Below are 21,519 nucleotides of genomic sequence, written 5' to 3'. Positions count from 1 at the left end.
TTTCATGTTACATAACAGGTTCAATTTTCTCCATATATCCATGTATGCTGCTGTGAGACAAGTAGGAATAAAATTTTTGGAAAAAAATGTCCCTGAATAATTCAGTAACACTATTCATGACTTCAGCTGTGTCAGCTAGAAGTCAGTTTATTTCACTCAAAACCCCTTCCTGTTGCTCTCTTATTACCTTTATGTAAAATATTGATGGGGCAGATATATAAAAATTAATTGGTTTACAGGTTTTGTGTAGCACTTTCTATTTCTAAAAATAGCCATTCGTGAACATTCATTAAGATGCTGAGCTATACAATTTTAAAATTATCTGGATTTATATCAACTAACTTAAAATTGTTATATCATGATGCTCATTTTTATTACACAATTGCAACACGTTTTCCCTTCACAGCACCCTGACTGCAATAAGAAAATTGCATTTGGCTATGTTGGATCATTATTATTCATTCTATTTATTTGTAACAGTTACTATAACATGTTTATTATATAATCAACACTGCGGCAATGAGATTTAGATGAAGGTACATCTCTTCCATGAAGAACTGCCTGTGGACAGTGCATATAATGGCAGTTTTTCAGAGTCAGGAAAAAAGGACAATTTAGCATGCCTTATTAAAAGTAGAAATTAAGCTGCTTCACTATCTGATACTTTGTACTCCAAGCCATACTACTAAAACATGACAAAAATATTGGCTATAATAATGATTGAAGAATCACAAAGGTAAAAAGAAGGAGGAAATTCACTTATAGAAAGCATAAGTTTGTTTCATATAAAATATCTATTCCTATTCAAACCAAGAAAAGATTAAAAAAGAGTGCCTGGCATACACATCCCTATGTTTAGATGAACTATACAATTTCTTTTTTCCTGTTAAGTGCTTAAGTTGTTTTCTATGAAGTCACATGTTCTTGATTTGTCTTAACAGTATGAAGCTCAGACAAAGTTATATCTCCTCATATAACCTTTTCCCTCATTTTTGTTTTGAATGCAAGAAGGAAGGGAGAAAGTCACAGGCATTTGAGTTTATTCAATAAAGTTTTGAAGTCTTTTCAGGCAAAGCTAGACAAAACACAAAGCAGAAATAGAGCAGGAAACATAAAGCAAATGTTTCACTATACCAACTTTTTTCAACTGTATTTCTAAATTTTTTTCACTCTGAAATTGAAACCGTATACAAGTTTTCATGCAGTTATATTTTTTGCTTCTTACTGACTTTTAACAAAAAGGACAAGAAAAATATAGGGGATAATTCTGGAATGATATATGAAAAGTACTCCGTGTGTTTGGAATTGATCCTAATAAATCACATTAAAATCTGCATGTTCTGGGAATTCATGCTAAGATATAGATTATTAAACTCTTACATCTGGTTCAGGTTTTACTGAAGGAAACATGCCACATGCCATTTTAAAGCTAACTGGTATTTTAAGAGAAATAAACTGGTTAATTCCTTTTCTGGTAGCTAGAAACAAAGGAACAAAATAACAAAAGACATAGCAAAACAGTTGGTGTCTGCAATAATAACTGCAGTGTCATTAGAGCACAATTAAATTATTAAATGCATATGCAGATGACATATTTCTCTACCATTAGACTCAGTTCCAGGTGGGTCTGAAGTCTTCTGAAGTTGCCTATCATGGGAGCAATAATAAACCAACATATAAAGTCTTCACTTGTGGTACAAATTTGAGGGCAAATTCAGGAAATACTACAGAAAATCTTGAAACCTCATTGGGGAAAAGATATAATCAAAACTTCAACACAAAATTGAACATTAACACCTGCAGTAGCTCAGAGTTCTTGGTGGGCTTCTCTGCAGGACTGTCAAGCACCAGAGGAAGTTTGACTGGCTGCATCTAGGCTACTAGATCTTGGGAGAGAGTATAAACCCTTGCGAAACAAATAGCAGAACAGGTCTTCACTAAAAAAACATATACACCCAACATCCAGGGCTATGTATCAGTGTGATACACCTTCTGTCATTTCCTCAGAGGCTGGGGAAACAAACTGCAGCGATTAAGAACTAAAAACTTGTTTTGGAAGTTCCATGAAAAACTTTACCATCAGTGCTGTGCTTGTTTCTACGCCGTGTTCTGTGGTTCATTTGTCACAGTTTTCAGGAAAATATAGGAGTTATAAACCTCTAAGGAATAAATGCCACATTGGTTTGTTTGTTTATTAATTTATTTGACCAGGGACTCAGCAGAAAATCTCATTTCAGTACAGTGGGATTTCAAGTTGTAGTAAATGGCAGGGACTTCATGCATACTATCAAGAATCTTAAAAATTTCAGTATTGAAACCAATGAAATATTCATTATTTTTTCTAAACTTTCACTTAAATTTCCTTGGTACTTGAGGGTCTCAAAAGCAATACAGAGTTTTAAAAACAGTTTCAGTTCTATGAGGAATAAGTTGCAGGAACAAAGTCTGAGACCCAAATGAATGAAACTGTTAACAAGTCCTCTGAAAGAGTCATCAAGCATAAGGATAGCTTAGATCACTTTGATAAGATCTAGTTTTGCGAGAAGGCTTTTGACAGGCCACTCACCAAAAGCTCTCAAGCACTCATGAAGTAGAAGTGAAGGTCCCTGCATATATCAGTAATTGATACAATAAAAATAATTTTAATTAATGTTATTTTAATTTAATTTAAATAAGTAATATTTAAATAAATTGATTTAATTTATTACATTGATTAAATGATTGAAATCAGCAGGAAGAAGTAAATACGAGTTTTCACATTGAAATGTATGTTGCAGTGTTCTGCAGGGATCTGTACTAGGGCCAGTACTATACATACTCATAAATGAAATGAGAACAGGCTTGAATACCATGTGATAAACTTTGCAAGTGACATTCAGCATGAGCTGGGATAAAGTTAATTTTCTTCATAGTGACTACTATGGGGCTGTGTTTTGGATTTATGGTGAAAACAGCACTGATAATGCAGAATAGTTTTCATTATTGCTGAGCAGTGCTTACACAGAGTCAAGGACTTTTCTGCTCCTCACAGCACCCCACCATCGAGCAGGCTGTGGGTGCACAAGAAGTTGAGAGAGGACACAGCTGGAACTGCTGACCCTAACTGATCCAAGGGATATTCCAGACCATATAGCACCATGCTCAGCATATAAAACTGTGGGGAGAAATATACTTCATCTGGCAAAGAAACTTTGTAATGTACTTGTCCATAACTTTTCAGCGTTATTATGTCAATTTAGCTTGTACCAACTGGCACTCTCCCAGAAAATTCCTGGGGTGATTTCTCGTAGGTGGTATTGACATGGTAACGCTACTTTGGACTGAGGCAGGGGAGAGAAGAAGAAGAGAGTTTAGCCATATGGATTTGAGCCTTGCCATGCCAACTGATTTCTACCTTACAGTGGTCTAGTAGTAAGTGGTTTGTCATATTTACATTTGAAATCTATGTAATAGAGTGAGCGGGCACCCAAATGATGCATGATTCAATTGTTATGAAATTATGTAAAGCCACACACATTTTAAACCCCAGATTATACATTTAGAATAACAAAGTCTGGCTACTGCCATGGGGAATAACAACATAATGTAACAATAGATAATAATAGGAAAACTTTAGCCCAGGGCTCTGCAGCGGTTAAAAAAAAAGCAAACGATGCCATATATCATGATGAAATTAAGTAGAAAAAGCAATTAAGATGCTGTTTATATATTCACAAAGCAACAAATTATGATTGCCAATCTCAAGAGACATACCAAAAAACCAGAAGAGATTCAAAAGAGAGTTGCAGGTGCAATCAAGTCTGGCACAGCTTTCACATAAGAAATGATTAAGCAAGCAGTCCCAGAACTTTCCATCTTGGAAAAGAGACAGCTGAAGGAGAAATTGATTTGTCTATACATTCATCAGTGGCAAAGAGAGCGGAGAAGGAATGACTATTTGTTGTGGCTTCCAACAACAGTACTAGTTGTCAAATGAAGATGTCAGTTACAATGTTCAAAAAGAGTTGATTCTTTTCACAAGTTCGTTAAAATATGTGTCTCCTTGCAGAATATTGTTTCTCTGAGAAGCATATGTGCTTCCAAAGCAAAAGCTGAGAAAGTCAAGGCGAAGAGAATCTACTGGGGACTATTAGATACCTAATATTTGGAGACTGAGAAAACATACTGAAGAAAAACCATTATATGTTTCTCCATGCTTATGCACTATCATGGGTGTCTGTTTGTTAAAGACAGTCACATTTTGTACTATCAGGATACTAACAGAATAAGCAATACTTTTATTACACTTATTTTGAATTTATTCATATTTTGCATTTATCTTTCGTTAATCAAGTCAAATGCCTTGCAAGTGAAAGATGCTTTTGTTGGAGGAATATTTTTAGTTATTTCAGACCCAGAAATAAGGAAAAGAAAGTAATTGTACTTTGTGTTTCTGAGACCCATATTATTCTTGCAAGTGATAGAATTATGATTTGTAGGTATTTTAAGGTGTTTGTTACGGAAATAAAGGATGAGGCCTCAGCTGCATCAAACTCCTTTCAGATTACCTTAGATAAACAAATAAAAAAAAATTATGTTAAGTTTATGCACTATTTCTGTGCACAAATTCTTGTGCTTCCAAGAGTCCTGCTCAGCTCTGAGAATGAGACTTTTCTTGATTTTGTGATCCCATTGGAGACAGCAGAAGGGCATAAAGGAGGTTGAACTCTAATAAATGACAGCATTCAGCAGCTGCTCAATTCCTTCAGGAAGGAAGCAGCAACAATGGGCTACAATTACCTTCCGAATTTGCTAAGTAACTTTAATTGGTCAGCAATTAAGTTTTTCCAGTCCAGAGAAGTGAATGTATACTCCCTTGCAGGCAGTAATTAAGTCCTTCTCCATAGGAACAAGATTTCTAATGACTCAGATGTACATGAGTACAATCCCCCAACAAAAACATAAAAGGATGGCAGAGATTAAAGTTTTTTTAAAAATCTTTGCGATACTAGCTTGAAGATATCTTTATTCTGGGAAATTCTGGCTTGTAACAAGCTCTTGGGCCATTATAAAAGCTGTAGACTCAGAAAGTTTAGCAAGCTCTCATCCTGGTACATACCATGCTTAGGAAATATGCAGAGATAGAAGGCACATGATGTAGACTCTTAGAATGCCTAGTTAGTTGCTGGTTGTGTGACCAGAGTAGATTGCTGTATAATGAAGCAATAAGAAAGAGGCATTTGGCAAAAGAATGTAGTCCTAGCTAACAGAACTGGTAAATCCAGTCATTAACAGTGCTGCCATAGGTGAATCTCATCTGCTTCATGCAGAGAGACTAATGACAATTGATGTGTCTGGAAAATAGGGGCCTACGCCTCCAGATATGGCTTGGGTTTGTATCTGGCAGACAGAAGGCTATGCTGTTTACAAAAAGTAAACCAACCAATCGACCAACCAACCAACCAAAAAAAAAAACAAACAAAAAATCTCGCAAAAATAAATGCCTTAATTTTGACACCTGCAGGGTATCAATATCAAAGTACAGACAATATGTTTATGAATGACAGAACATGAGACAATCTTAAAGGGGAAGCAAAGAGAGGAATTTTGCTTTTATTTTTCTTCATGTGTCTGAAGGCTATTCTTTAAAACCATGAATGTAATGAATGTGTTGCATTTGTAAATAAGGTGTGGCATAAAAACTTATTAATGCAGTTTCATTATATGATGAGTGAAATGTGTTCCCTGTAGAGAAAAATCAATACTAAAGATCAAAGGAATATCTTCAAAAGGCCTTGCTTTAAGGGTTTACAAGTGCTATATTTCCTAGTTTCCCTCATGCTGATGAAAAGCAGATCCTGTAAAAATGTTCATTATTAGAGAAAAAGAGTAATCTTTTTATTTTTCAGTGTGAAATTGTACATTTTACATTTGTAATCTAGTGACCTGCTGCCTCAGAAGTAGATGTTTTAAAACTCTCTTTTTAGCTTTATTGAATACCATTGCTAAGAATTGAAAGACCCATATATAGGATGGGTCAGAAGTGCTGCAGGCTTCATTCACTATCTGATAGGAGGGTGCTTGGAGGACGAACAGTTCAGAAACAGTTTCATTTGCTCTTCAGAAGATACTTGCTCCAGAGAAGGGCAGATGGCATTTTCACTGCCCAGGGACAGTTAATCACAGCTGTATCTCTGCACAATTCTGCCATCAGGGATTGCTCAAATATGAATCAACACATTCTCTTACCAGATCCACCCACCCTGGGCACTGGCGTTACTCACTGTATGTGCTATAGAGAAGGTGACTGAGGCCACAATGAGGTGAATTTGAACCTGTGTTTCCAATGTACATAACCAAGAGGCTGGTAAAGCTCTGAAATAACCCTCTTTTGTCACAGCAAGATAAATGTTTCTTATAATGCACCTACAAACCATAGGTTCATTTACCTAAAGACAGTAATTCAACAGACAAATTGCTATTATTTCACACTCCCTAAAACTTTATTTATATTAGTGTGACTCCTTGAGTGAGGTAGCTAAGGAAACCTGCACTGGTGTCCAAGACATAAAGAATTGCATTCAGCTGTTTCCTAGCAAAATTTTCAGATGAGCTTACCTCTACTGTATGTAGAACTGCTGAACAGATCAGCAACACAATGGCAAAAAGCAGTTCTGAAAATCTATTCTGAAAGGTTTGCAGTGGTAGCTGCTGAGTAGAGAAGTGTTTCTTTATTAGTGTGACCCCTACTTCTGTGCCTGAATTAGATTTGAGTACTTGTACTCAAAGAATGGGTGTTCATCAGCCAAAAAACTATTCCTTAAGTTTTGGGGATCCCTCAAAAACTAATTCAGGTCTCACAGAAATAAATGAAAACACCTTTCCGGATTACCTCAGATTCAGTCTATATGCACATTGTTTCCTTTTAATCCTTTCAATCTCAGCCCCAAACCAATCTTTATCCATGAAGAAGAGAGAGAGAAGAAAAAAACTTTAGGAAGAAGATATATTCATGTCTATAGGATTACTGCTCTCAGAGGATGTGAATGTTGCAGCATGTGTATGCATACCTGGGCTATCTTTAGCGAGGGAAGTGATAAAAGTGAACCTACAGTGGCACAGATCCAGTCTCTACCTAAGTCTTGGTATTATCAGTGGCAGTGTGCTGTTTATAGCACAGCCTCTTGTTGCTATAGCTTCATCATTCTTAGTGTTCAGTCCAGGTGGATTAAAGCTACATTCAGATATTTTGTTTTCAAAAGAAAGACTGACAAAGCCAATGAGACTTCTTCCCAATGAGACTTCTTCCATTCATGTAGGCTACACAAGATTTATACTTGGTATACCCTGTTAAAATACATACTTTAGTTTTACAGATTCTTTGGATCATCCTGAACATTAGTTGCATCTTTGTTATTTAGAGATTAAAGCTCAATATCAAGTGCTGCTGCTGCAGTTAACTCTGTTATTTTTAGCTATACACGAGCACCACATCCTTTTTCTTTTAGAACAGAATTCTACTTCACTGTTAACAAATGAAACAAACTAATGTGGGATACATCATCAAGTTGCCGAAGGTTAGCTTTTCTTCATGTCATGCTTGTGAGTGGCTGCACTAATTAAAAACATTGCCATGGCAATTGCTATAGAAACATTTAAATTGGCATCATCAGTAACAAATCCCTGCTATTGATCCCAGCAAGGCTTATTTCACACTACACCTGAAGAATCTAAATAGAATATTTTGCATTCAAAAGGACTTTAAAAGATAATTTTTTCCAGTTGTTACTGTGCTCAGGAGGATAATATTTTTCATACAGAAGTAATTCATTTACCTGGAACTGTTGCAGGATTCTAATATCACTCCTTACTGCACGGAGACACTGCAATGGTTCTAGACTACACCATATATCCCTCAAACCACACAAAAGAAAAAATACTTATTACCTCCACTTAGATCTGCTGATTTGCAAAATGGGGAAGAAGTGCAGGTTCTCCAAAATTTTTGGCATTAACATGTTTAACACATGAACACCCCAACTGGAAGAGAAGTTTCCAATACAAATAGGAAGAAAACCATTTTCCACTGTTTGACAAGAACAATAAGTTGACATTGTACTGATTAAATGATGGAAGAGAAACAAAGTGGGAGAGAGTACATGTAGAATATTGATTGATTGCTTAGAAAAAAAATATTCTCCCTGTTTTCAGACTAAAGACCTTTGCTCCTTTTAGAAGAAATCAATTTAGATGTTTATCATAATGTTCAGCAGACCCTATTAGATTGAGACTAATAACCCTCTCTTTACACCTACTAGCACCAATTATTGTAAAAAAAAAAAAAAAAAAAACCAGGAAAAAATGGGCTGTAACTTCGTTTGTTTGTTTGCTTGTTTTTATTCTTCTTGACATTAAGGATTCTTTCTCTTCAGTACTAGTGAATTTCTTCTCCTAATTATCAAGGAAATCAGTAGAGGGCAGCGCTACACAGAAAACCACACGTTTTCAGCAATCTCAGTTTAACTTCTGCCCTGGCTGGGACAAACTGTCGGAACCTTGATTACTCTGAGAAAAAAACCTCCGTGAAAAATTGGTATTTGCAAAGAGATAATTTCTTACAGCAGGGTCAGAACATCTGTGTACAGTGCATTGAGTTCCTTTGAAAAGCTGGTCTTACTTTTCCATACTACACCAGAATCCTTTGTTTTAGTGTTAAACTACACCTTCTGAGTGTACCAAATGCAACTGCTGACCCACTTCGACAGCTGACTATAAGATAAATTGTAAAAGCCAATGGCCCCCTTGAAGAGTTTCTTTGAGTACAAAGAAAAGAGTAGTATAAACATCATATGGCAAATAGTGTTTGGACAGAAAGGAATTAGGGCAATTTCAGGAAATTAAAAATGTGTTGTTTTGAAAAATAAAAGTGAAGCATTTGAAATTTTATTTACATTTGAAATTATCATGAAACCGAACATGCAATCATACATCTCAAAATGGCCAAATGAAAATATATTGATATCACCTGTATCTCCCCTTGTTTCCAAAAAAAGAGTAAAAACAAAACAGACTGAATCATCTGAGTGTTAGGCTTGTCTAAGTTTTGATATGAAGACATTTTAAAGAGAAAATTTAAACTGTTTGGAATTTTTGCACAACTTGCCTTTGACAGCAGTCTTTTAAGGATAAGAGGTTTTGTAAAACATATTTTTATGATTTTTAGTAGTTTCATAGATTCATTATTTATTAAAATGTTGCCAAATTTGTACATAATTTTCAGAACTTTTTGTCTATTTTATGGTTTGTTATGTTTTAATCCAGAAAAGCTGATACGCTCCAAGAAATTCGAGAAATAAGTTAGTCATGACCTTAAATATATAAAAACATTTTTTATATGTATATATATAAAATAACATGTATTAGAATAGTTGAGAAGTAAAACAAAATTGGTATCAAAGCAAAATTAATCAAATCCAAAATTTAATCAGTACGAACATTTGAACATTAATATTCAGAATGTTGTGACGATGAATTCTTGAACGACAGTCCAACAAAAAGTGTTGTGATGGAGCTATGAAGGAGCACTATTTGAGGGCACACCAAGCAAGACCATCTCTAGAAGACAAGAGATTTAATAAGAGTTACAGAGTATGCCATTTTTTTGAAGGTGTCTCTCTTCAAATCAGAATCACATTCTAAAGCCAAAGTCTCAGCCTCAGACTTTATATATATTGTGTGCAAAATTGTGTGTATATATACTGTGTGTAAAATGCAGGCCCTGCATTTTACTTCATTGGACAAACTTGATAGCCTGCCTTTCGAATACTGTATTTCCAACATATCTACTTTCATTTTACAACACCTTAAGCAGAATCTAATTTACAAAGCATGAAGAGTCTCTGCAATTTGCCTCAGATGTTGCAGTGCGATGAATTTGAAACACATATGATAATGTTCTACATTGATAAATAGTTTTATTCAGTGAAAAAAACTGATTCAGTCTATATTTTACAGGGAATTCAAATCATCAAACTTAAACACGGATAAAAGATTGGCTGAGGGTTTTTTTTCTTTTGATCTGTGTCCAGTAAATTTCAATCACTAGGCAAGATCATCATGTACTCAAATGTTTTCCAGTTAACGTCAAAATTTACTGGTATTAAATTAACCACAGGAGAGTTGTACTTTGTCCCTCTGCCTGCAACAGGAACATACTGAGCATTACAAGGGAGAAAACAAGAATTCAAAGAAAATACATCCACAAATGTATGCCAAGATCTATGTACATTCATAATTTTATGCAAATAGAGTTAATTTACTTTACGCTTTGATTCTTCAATTAAAATAAAAAGCAAAAGAAGACAAGCTTTCCTGAACTATATACATGATCTTCTGCATAAATCTGACACCTATCGAATTGTTTTCTTTTCGTTTTGGAACATGATCTTAGAAAGTGATAAATATTCCAAGCCTTCACTTCTTTCTCTGCTAAAACTCTGTTTGAAGTTACTAAAACGTTGAGACTTTGATCCTCCTTCAGGATTGCTAGCTAAGATCCTGAGTCCATGCAGGATATAATCATTTTAAGAAAACTTCACACAAGGGCACAATTCTATTAATTTAATCATTAAGGTCTTTAGAGTACAATTCATTGAATGTTTTCCAATAAACAGACTCTCAACAGACTAATAATTTTCACAAAAAGCATCTTATTTCCAAAATATCTTTTTGTACAAAAAGAGACTGCCTTCCCTTCCACCAAAAAATAACACAACTAACAGCAGAGTGAAAGTAGCTGTTAGTAATATTGGGTTGCAGAAGAAAGAAGGATAGGTTTATATGTGTTTTTTTTAATTTAAAGATTTCATTATTCTAAAATTTCTGAGTGCTGTGACCCCATGCTACAATCACTGTTAATGGACTAGGACTCTAAAAGAAAATGTAGTTTTGCTGCTGAATTATTTTCCTATGATTTCTGTAATATACAATGACAGCTCAGCAAAAGATATCCTAATGCAAAAACAGATTTATCATGAAAAAGTTTATGGAAAAGACTGGGACATTAGGCACCTAAGCTGCACTGCCAGATAAAGAGTATGAATTTAATTTGGTTTGATTAAATATTGCTTACAAACTTCCACACAAACCATCAAAGCCATTTTCAGAGAAATAATAATTACAGTAAAGTTCTATATCATAAAAGTTTCCATTCATTCGTCCAGGATTCAGGGAAAAAAAAATACATTCCAAATGGAGAATTCTGTTCCAAATGCAGAGGTTTTTTTAACCCCAGAAGGATTCCTATGAACCCATACTTATCTAAAAAGTAATTTTCTTTCTTGTTTAAAGAACTCGTTAAAGACATTAGTAATACTTTATAAATTTCATTTTATGAGTTCTTTTCTGCAGAAATAGAAGAAGATACTCTGGACAACTGGGGGCTAACAAGGAGGAAGAATGGGTTATATTAATCACGAAGTAACAGACAATTCATATTTGCAGACCATTCTGAATAGATATTAAGGGAGGATAACATCAGACTGAGCTGGGAGAGATTAGATTGGAAGGCTTCTTATTATTTGGACTGTTTCCTTGTGTCAGGATGCTGGTGGTAGCTAAAGTTTTCAGATGAACTATTTTACTCAGATTGTGTTTTAAATCAATGTCTATATACCATGTGAGAGAGTGAACTAGAAAAAGATGAAAAAGACATTAAAGAACTTGATCTTAAACTCTCTGAGTAATTTTTATGATTATTTGTCACTGACATGAGGTATTGTTGTGATCACCAGATTGTGTTCCTGTTTCCTAAGGGAAAAAAAGTTGTTGCAACTTATCCAAATACTTTTCTCCATCCCCTAGGTTCTACTTACAAGAGGAATATAACATTTGAAAAAAATTTTTCTGGTGAATTATTAGAGGAGTGGAGGCTAACAGCATCTCTGTAAATGATGAGGACTTACTCCTTCCTGACAGTTTTGCTTTGGAGCTATATGTTTCATGTGATTCACATGATGCCATCCCAAAAAAGGACTAACAAGCACTCACACAGTGAAAAGATAACAGAATTGTCAGAGAATGATGGAAAAACACTGCACCGCACCAAGCGTGGTTGGATGTGGAATCAATTTTTCTTGCTGGAGGAATACACAGGTCCAGATACTCAATACGTGGGCAAGGTAAGCCTTGTGTTTAAAGGATTCTCTAAAGATGATGTATCTGACACCCTTGGTTATTTCACTCCTTCTTCACAGCTGTTTTGCTTTTTATACAGCAGTGGTCCCAATTTCTCATTAAGTCAAAGCACACCACAGACCCCCTGGGGTTTCCACGATTGTTAGAAGTTGTGAGAGACGTGAAGTAGTTCAGTGAAAAGAAAATAGGAAACTGTTCAGACTAAAACATTCCAATTTCTTATTACATATGCCTATGCAAGTTTTATCACTTTTTCAACTGTTAAACATAAATATTAGATAAGGGAATAGAAAAGTTATGCCTTCATTCATCTACCTTGAGGCATTTGCCAGTATGCTGGGCTGTGTACTTCTTCAAGCGAAATCTAGAATTCTGTTAATAATAAAATTGCTGTCTATCCACAATTCCAAGTATGGATGAAGTGTTGGAGGTGAAAAAAATCTAGTTTTCATCACTTCTGAAATAAACTGATATCTTTAATTAATGACTTGAAGGACTTTACATTCTTTGAAATCTATCTACATCCACTATTGCCAACAATGCCACCCCTGAATTACAGTTGTCTGCAGTCCTATCTTTTCTGATAACACAAGACTCAGATTTCCGGATATTTAGTCGTTTGTGGAGTCTCACCATCCATAGATATGACTTGTGGTCTGGTACAACCAAACAAACTTGGTAAATATCTAGAATATATCCAGAATTACTTAAAAATTAAGGAAATGTCTATCTTAATGGCTTAAGGTGAAAAATATCCTTTCTAGTTTCTGTCATTTATCCCCAGTGTTGTCACTGGCTGTTATTGTCAAGTAGCTCTCTCATTTTGGGGCGCCTAGATACAGAATTGATTGAGACATTTATAGTCAAAAGTTCCAAAATGTTTCTGACCATTAACTAGTGTCTCTGGTCATGGAAGACATGATCATCTGGAAAATGTGAAAATCATCTCTCTCTATTAAGAAACCAATGTCAAAGAAGCTAAACATGGTAACTATGAACTTGATTCTGACCTTGTTTCTAGCAACACTACACCATACAATTTTGGTTTTAGTGAAAGAAATTCTGACTTGCAGTAGCAGAAATGAGAGCAAATAATTGCTAGATCTGTTTATCAGTGTGTAAAATAAGAAGTTTTGTTGTAGAAAAAGGGGTCTTCAATAAAGAGTGAACTAACTGCATAGAGATATTTCTCAAAAAAATTGTTTGCAAGTATAATTTAGTATTGAGTAGACTTGCCAAGAAAACATACAAAAAGGTACACAATAATATAGAATTCCATAGATGTAAGTTCTACCTAGACTCACAGAATTACTTTTTTTAATAGAAAGCTGTCGTAGAGAGAAGTGTCAAACATAAGAGCTGATTCCATCTTAACGATTTTTCACGTCACTGCAAAATATTACACAAAGACCCTGAGAGAGGTCAACATCACTGATTCTCTAAAGAGATGGAAATCACCCCAAATATTACCCTGTGTTCCAAAGAGAAGGAGTTGCATTGAAGTGATGAACTCCATATGGTTGCATAAATTTTATAACAGTTTATAAGATGAGGAAATTATCATAGTTCTGTCCTCCGTGGTATAAAACCATGGTAAATATGTTTGAGTTAGTTCAAATTATCCTAGGTACATGTGACATACAGCACCAAGAGGAGCTGCTACAACAAGAAGTCAAATAGGGAATCTTTTTTAAAGAAAAAAAACCCCAACAACTTCTTTGAACAATATTATTCTGAGGAAGGCTTAAATCTCAGGTTTACTATTCTCCTGCTCAAAGTGATGATAATTAGCAAATTGGTATGTGTGAGGAAAGAACACTTTTATTCCAACCCATGGGAACTAGTTCATAGCAAGTATTCTTATTCAAGCCCTTTTTAAGATGGATATGCACAGGCAGATGGATTACTGGGGTAGAACAATAAATGTAGCACTAAAAATTAAATAAACTGAATTAAGAAAGTATCAGGAAATAAAATTCTAAGAGATCATAGCCATAATACTCAAAAATTATTTTTCCTACTCTAGTTCAATTTTCGTACAATTTTTATCTGTTAAGTCATTGAATGTGTTTTGTTACTAATGCCACTTTATTGAAGCTTTATTTTGTTATGAGTGCATTCTGTTATTGGCAGTGGGGGAGCATCACTCAGTATGACATAATGAGATAAAATTTGTTTCCTAAGAAGGATGAGTACATAGAATGGGGAGCTATTCTGTGAAATCCACACACCTCTCTTTCTTACTGCTCAGACACCAGCCCAGTTTAGACCAGAGCAGGGAAACTGGGTACTTGCTTTTACTGGTGGACTGTCCAAGTCCTGACTGGCAGTCTGGCTCCATGAGAGGACTTCCTCTGCTCAGGGTCCACTCAACATCAAATGTTCCTGGAGTGCAAAGTTTCTCCGTCATATCTAAGATATTATAATCTTAAATATTACTTTTTAATGTTAGATTGTTGTCAGCCAATGGCCTCACTAGCCAAGTAGCCCCAGGATCTCTTTCCCCATAACTAAGGCCAAGGAGCAGTTTTATTGGGACCACTCTCACCCTGTGGTCTCCTTCCCAAATATCCTCCAAGAATGGAAAGTTATCAACAGCTCCATGCCTGATTTTTTATTTTTTTCCTAAAAATGCCAAACTTAGAGCTGGTAAATGCAATCACGTCTCATTTATCTGAGTTGGTAGGTCTCACCCTGTGACAAGAAGTAAATAAAAAAAAGATCTCTGGTGTACTTGTAAGGTAGATGAAAAACCGAGCTCCATGCAAACCTGGTGCATGGCTCACAGATTGCTAACAGAGCTAATATAGTGTTAATGGACCCTGAAAAGCTAGAACAGAGCTTATTTTGCTAATTACAGTTAGATAGCTTTTAGGTAAAAACAGTGATAGTGTTGATAGGTGACATAAAATACAGGCCACTAAGTGCATCTGATATGCTTGGCAGAAATTGAAAATATTGTTTGATGAGCAAAGGAAGTTAGCATTCAACAGCTGCCAAAAGGCTTGATGGCTAGAGCAATTTTAGTAAGGAAATTTCTCAGAGAACAATCACCCTTCAAGAACAGGGGACATATGCAGAACAATTGTCTTGTGAACGTGATGGGAGTCAAGGTAAATCCAGACAACTTACAGTGTATCCCTCTCTCATCTTTCTTCTCTTCTCTCAATTCGGAGGATCCATCTCATATACAGGCAAATGCATAAAAAATAAGTGTGTAGGAAGTCTTTAAACTTATTGGATTCTACTACTCATACCTGCAAAAATGCAAGAACTGCTCATGGTATCCTTTATTCTCTTATCCTTTTAAATTATATTCATGAAATTATTAGAGAAACCAGTGGATCCATCATGCTAGATATTGTTTAAAAAATGCACAGGGAGATAAACTCTGGAGAGTTTGCAACTGCAATATTCAGTCAGACACAGGTAAGGTAAGCAGTATGACAGTCCTGCTTAAAAATTTAGTCAAGAAGAAAAAATAAATTCTAAAACATAAAAATGGCCATATTCTTTCAAGATACCTGTTACCTAGTGTGAATGCTGAATAATATTTCAATGAGATCATTAATGTGAGGAATTTTCAGAGGATATAGTGAGAGGAATTGTAACTCATTCTGCCTACTGAAGTGGATTCAATATAGCATTCAGAATTAAATTTATGAGATTAATTTCTTTTTAAAGGAAGAAAAAAACCTAATAAGTATTTTTGTGAAATATAAAGGTGTTGAGAAAATAAACACCTGGCGATATATCATACTGTGGCATTCTTTGGTTTCTGAAATTTCCTTTTTTTTCACTAGTGAGGATCAATAGATCCAACTTCTCAGCTGCTACTAACTTTAAGCCTCGTGTGGAACCTAAAAAATGAATGTTAAAACTGACTTTTTATGAGAAAGCATATCAAATGTACTCACTTACTAACAAACACTACAAAGAGACAATAATCTAAAAAAAAGGACATGCAATCCAGGAAGTATTAAAATGTTGATGAGGATGACGTTCATTAATTAAAGAAAAAACTAATCAAATACACAGAAGGCTCTTAGCAGGTAGCCCTTGAGGAACAATTGGTTTTATTTTACAAAGATAATATTGATTTTATGTATCTCTATTTCTTCATGACATACCTGACACCCACTGAATGGATATCACTTGTGCAAAATGAGAAATACCATTAACTCTGTCATTATGAAGTATCCCTAGACAAGAAGAAATAGGCCTAAGCAAAATCATCAGCCATTTTGGAAAACACAGTTCTTTACATTTTGCAACAATATACTGAAGTGATTTCAAGGGACAAGATTTTTCCTTCCTTAAGTCATTCAATTACATTTTTTACCTGAAAGTTAGTCTCTCCCTATATTAAAAAGGCACTTTGCTAATCAAAGGATGATAATCTTGATAGGCAGATAATGTGTGAAGTTCCATGCAATATATGTTGGACCCAATCATATACTTACAATCAAACACCTGCTGTATCCCAGAATTTTAAAATGAAGAAACAAACAAGAATAAAAACATTTTTGTAAACTACCTGCAACTGTTCTTTCTCATATTAAGGGGGGAAATACAAAAGCAAATAAAAAATAAATTACACTGCTCAAAATTAGTTCCTCCATAAATAGACTCCTTTTTAATTACTTCCATAAAAATAAATGAAGTGGGTTTTGCATGTTATGAGCATCATTTAGATTGGATGCAAACTGAAGAAAAATCTCTGTTCTACCTCCAGCTGACCAATGAATTTGATTCATGTCACCTTTCAATGCGTCTTCATAAGAAATATAAGGTGAAAATAAAAATAATCAGAGGGTGGGTTTTTTGGGGAGGAGTGTTTGTTTTGGGTTTTGGTGGGGTAGGGTATAACATATATTAAATACAACCATTTATTTCTTGTAACCTACATTTAAAAATATTCAAACATCTGCAAATGAGGTTGTATGCTATAGCAGTCTGCCTTACAGAAAAGAGAGACACAAAACCAAAAGAACTTCATATAACAACTAAAGAAGTCTCACTGCATTGCCAACAGATTTGCTGTTATTTAATACAGAACTTCACTCAATTTCCCTTTTGTACTGTACATTTTGGTTTTTTCTTATTTAATGGAATTGGAAAGTAGTTCCTTGTAAATATAGAATGAAAATGTACTAATGCCTGAAAATATTATTTCACAGTACTTTGCAGTTTGCCTTTGGTACACCACAGAATTCTAGAGCAGGCTCCTTCTTAATAAGCAAAGCAGCAGAAAAGTCATAAAATGGAATCAGTAAAGCCCTTCCTTCTTTAGTCTTATCCCCACTTATTAATGTCTTTTCAACTTGTTGCTGAGGCCTTGGCCATACTCAACCTCTTCTTTGAGCAGTTTGGGAAGAAGAAGCTTATGGCCCAAACAGGTGACCCACTGAGCTGACTCGACAGCACTACAGTGCCCAAATTGGCAGTAAACTTAATTGCTCCATCCCAAAGCATAATGTTCTCATCCATAATAGTTTTTATTAATTATATAATATTATTTTCTTTATGTAATGAAATCTTATCTTGATCTTACCTTTAGAGTATGGGAGAGAACTTTTCTGCTTGTGACTTTAATCAATTTATGTAATTTATCCATAGGGATTTCTTTACAGCATTTGTTATTTTCCCTCTGTAGAGTCATTTTAAGAATGACCTGTTCTTAGGATGAGAGAACATGCAGATGCACTATCTTTTCAGTCTTTCAAATGTGTTCTCTACTTTTTTATATCTGCATCCCACTTGTAAAACTGTTGCAATGAGTACAGCACATAAATGCTGCTAAAAACAGCGTGTTTTTTGATATCTTTTAACTTAGTAGTATGGTAAGTTTCAAGAAAACAATAGAATCATAAACAATCATATGCTACTGACCCACAATCATTTAGAAGTATAATTAAACTGGGTGCAGACTTCATCACAATCTTAGTATGTTCCATCTAGTATGCACTATATCCCAAAGCCATCTTATAAACTCCAAATTTTGAAGAAGATTAAATAATATCTATTGATTAGAATATTTACTATTAAAGTAAAATCAATATTTTGAGATTAAACAAAAGAAGAAAATTTAGTGGGGTCTCCTCTGTCTCCTCCTTTTGTCTTTACTTTCCTCTCTCAGACCTCAAGTTTTTCCTTGTATTTGAATAAATACAGGGAAATAATGATGTATTAAAAGAGAAAGGGAAAAAAAAGTAAGGACAGAAAATATCAAAGGAATGAGAAAAAGTCTGACCAATATTTTAAAAAATAAAGAACAGAAAACTTATTTGATTAATAAATTATTAAAGTATCTCCACTTACATTGCATTCTTCAGTTAGTACATTTCTTCAACAAATATTTGGTCTAGATTCAAGCAGATATATCTCTAGGCAGATGTATTTCCTAAATAAAATTGAAACAGGCAAACAAAAAAAAAAGATAAAAAAGTGCCATAACAAGTTCTTGTCTTAGACACATGCGCAACTTAACTGCAAACACCAATAAAGAGCCATAGGTTTACTTGTTTAAAAATAATTTATTTTCTGAAGGCCAACATAAACCTTATTGAAAAATTGCTTATTTTTGTCGAAAAAATAGTAAAAATCAAAGTTTTCAATAAAATTTCATTGCTAAAATGAAGGTTGAAGGGCCAGGGAAGAAAGAAGAAAATTGTGAAAGACAATTGTTACATCTTCCAAACACAATAGAACTGTTTTGTTTTGAAGGAAGGACAGCAGTTCATTTCTGATAACCTAAATACATTTTTAATTGAAGTTTCAAAAATAATGAAGAGATCTAGTCACATCATGCACAACCCAAGTATAAACAGTTTAAATACAAAAAAACTTGAATGTTACATTGCAATAATAGGCCTAAGCTAGAATTTTGCTGTCAAATTTGAACATCATATTTCACAAAGTAAAGAATTATTTCTGAAAACAACTGCAATGATCAGAGACTTCAAAGACATGAATAACAAGAGTGAGTTGGCATTGTTTGGTACAGATGGAGCAGCTGTCATGAGATCTGACAGCTTCTGTTTCTTCAACTACATAAAAGACTGCTAAAAAATCTGAAGTTCTTGTCATGTTCAGGGCAAGAAGTTGGGTTCATATTGTCACAAGATTGATTTACATTCACCATCAGAAAAAAGTTTTTGATAGTAAATACAGTCAATACAGTGAAGTACTAGGTAAAGAATGCTCAGAGAAGCAGAATTGTCTTCTTACTGTAGGTTTTCACGAAAAACTAAAAAAAACCACAGGCCAGAAAGTTGACATTGATCCTACCTGGAGGCAGGAGGATGGGTATCTCTTTTGGTCTGTGTCTGTTTTCCTCTCAAGGATTCTGTGTGTGTTTTTCAAGTTCAATTGCTAAATTAGCTGAATTGGTTGCGGGGAAAAAAAAAAAAACAAACAAAGAACAAAAAATAAATCCAAAGGATAAGAAATACAAAATAAGGAAATCCTCAAACCTTTTATTGTGAACTTTTCCCTTTCTCCTTTTCCTTGCTTTTTTCATTTCCTTGTCCCTTCTCCTCCCCTATCCTCTTCTAGGACAGAACATCCAGTATGCAATGATTTCCATTAAAAAAAAAAAAAAAGCTGCCAAATATGTGGCTTTTTAGGTGTTTTGCACTTAATGAAAAAAGGAGAATTTGCAAGATAATTTTCTAAAATTTTGCAACTCTAACTTAAAACTTCATCCGTGGCATAAATGCATCTAAAAAATTATTGAGCTATTTTTAAAGCCAAAGCCAATGCAAGACAATTCAACAAAGGCAAAACGACAATAATTTTACCATTCTTTTCCCTTTTTCCTCTCTCCCTCCATGCTTCTTTTTGGACAAAAATTATGATCACCCAGCCCCCAGTGTAGCAAAGGCTATTGTTTGGAGTTTAGTTTATAGTTCATTACAACACTTGCTTTTGGCTTAGTCACAGCTTCCCTTCCCCGGGTATCTCCTGAGTGTACTCAAAGCACAAGGGGGGTGAGACAGGAAAACAGTAATGGAGGTCAGGGGCTGTGCACAGTGGAGGCCCCCCAGTGGAGATTACCGGGATTGAGGGTGTTGACAAGCTAATAAAAAACAAGAGTTGAAGTAAAAACATCTGGTTTAAACACATAGTGAGCATGGAAAATGAAGTCCTCTTCTGTCTCCGGTGGTTATTTTCCAGTTGCCATTTAAAATATAGTTGTCATTTTAATAAAAAGCGGCTTTTCTGAGCTTAAAAGGCTCTTGTTCTTGTCAAGCTCCTCATGTGAAAAGGCCTAAGAAGGTCTGCCTCCAAGACCTGGCTGGCTCAGGAACCTGGCTCTACAAGTAATCGTTATTCGTAGAATAGCCCTATCTTTTTACAACTTCATGGGCTGATATTTCTCAGCTTTGCAGCTTTAAGCCTGGAAAGAGAAGATTAGACTTCTGGCAATCTGCAGACCTATCATTGTCTGTTATCAGGCAATCATTTAGGGTGCATAAAAAGGTGAAAGGGTGAGGAAAATTGCATTTCACAAGATATTATTCATTATCTTGTTTATTTATTCCATTGATTACATTAGGGGAGCAATTCTGAAAAGGGGAAGTGTTTTGACTAAATTGTAGTTTACTGATACCTGCCAGCCTGTTGATAAAAACTGCTCAAAACTCGTCAGAACAAAACAATATTATGACTACCTAAAAAGATCAATTTGACTGCTTCGGAGGATGGTATGGTGCAATGCCTTGTCTCTCGGACATGTGTTTATGAATAGTCACCTTGATGACAAATAGGGAGACTGTCAACAAACAACTGCCAAGAAGAGCAAGTCTTTTATCTCTGTATGTGCCTGATACATCAACTCCTGTCTATTGCAGGATTCATCACATATTTCAGTCTTCTGAAAACTGAGAAAAAATGTTAGTCTAGTCCATGTAATTAGTCAATTTAGCACTATGCCAGGCATCAATCAAAAGAGGAACTTGTAATCTCTCATCAGTTACAGAAATACATAATTACGGACATATCATTGCTGTATGTATTGCTGTAGCAGTACAAACACACTGGGGTAACTTCTGCTCACTCTTACATAACTCTAAGGTCAAGGTGTGGCATGAAATCTCTCTTTTCTGTTTTTACACAGCAGAATTTAATAAAAATTATGAGAAAGCATTACAGCCTCCATGAACATTTTAAAAGTTACCAATTTCTCCCTGTCTTGTTTCACATTTTAGGGAAGTATCCCCATTTCAGATGTCAAATTGTGAGTGTGAAGAAATGACAACCAGGATGATAATATTAAATGAGTTCTTTAACTGAAGAGAAATTTTTGTTATGTGTTCTCCATTTCTGTAGAAGGAGCCTAAG

General features: G+C 34.9%; 1 protein-coding gene across 2 annotated transcripts in view; it reads left to right on the top strand.

The window, feature by feature from the left end:
- CDH9 (cadherin 9) overlaps positions 1-21,519 on the top strand; it is a 101,355-nt gene that overhangs the window by 17,940 nt on the left and 61,896 nt on the right. The window contains exon 2 of one of the 2 annotated variants that reach the window (XM_064662172.1): positions 11,842-12,158. In XM_064662172.1, the coding sequence (XP_064518242.1) occupies positions 11,928-12,158 (231 nt within the window). In that variant the 5' untranslated portion in view covers positions 11,842-11,927. Of the gene's footprint in view, positions 1-11,841; positions 12,159-21,519 lie in introns of those variants that run through there. The other variant, XM_064662183.1, reaches the window with a different exon arrangement.

Source organism: Pseudopipra pipra, chromosome 1 (genome assembly GCF_036250125.1).
Source record: "Pseudopipra pipra isolate bDixPip1 chromosome 1, bDixPip1.hap1, whole genome shotgun sequence".
Classification (NCBI taxonomy): domain Eukaryota; kingdom Metazoa; phylum Chordata; class Aves; order Passeriformes; family Pipridae; genus Pseudopipra; species Pseudopipra pipra.
This window is presented reverse-complemented; position numbering and strand designations above follow the sequence as displayed.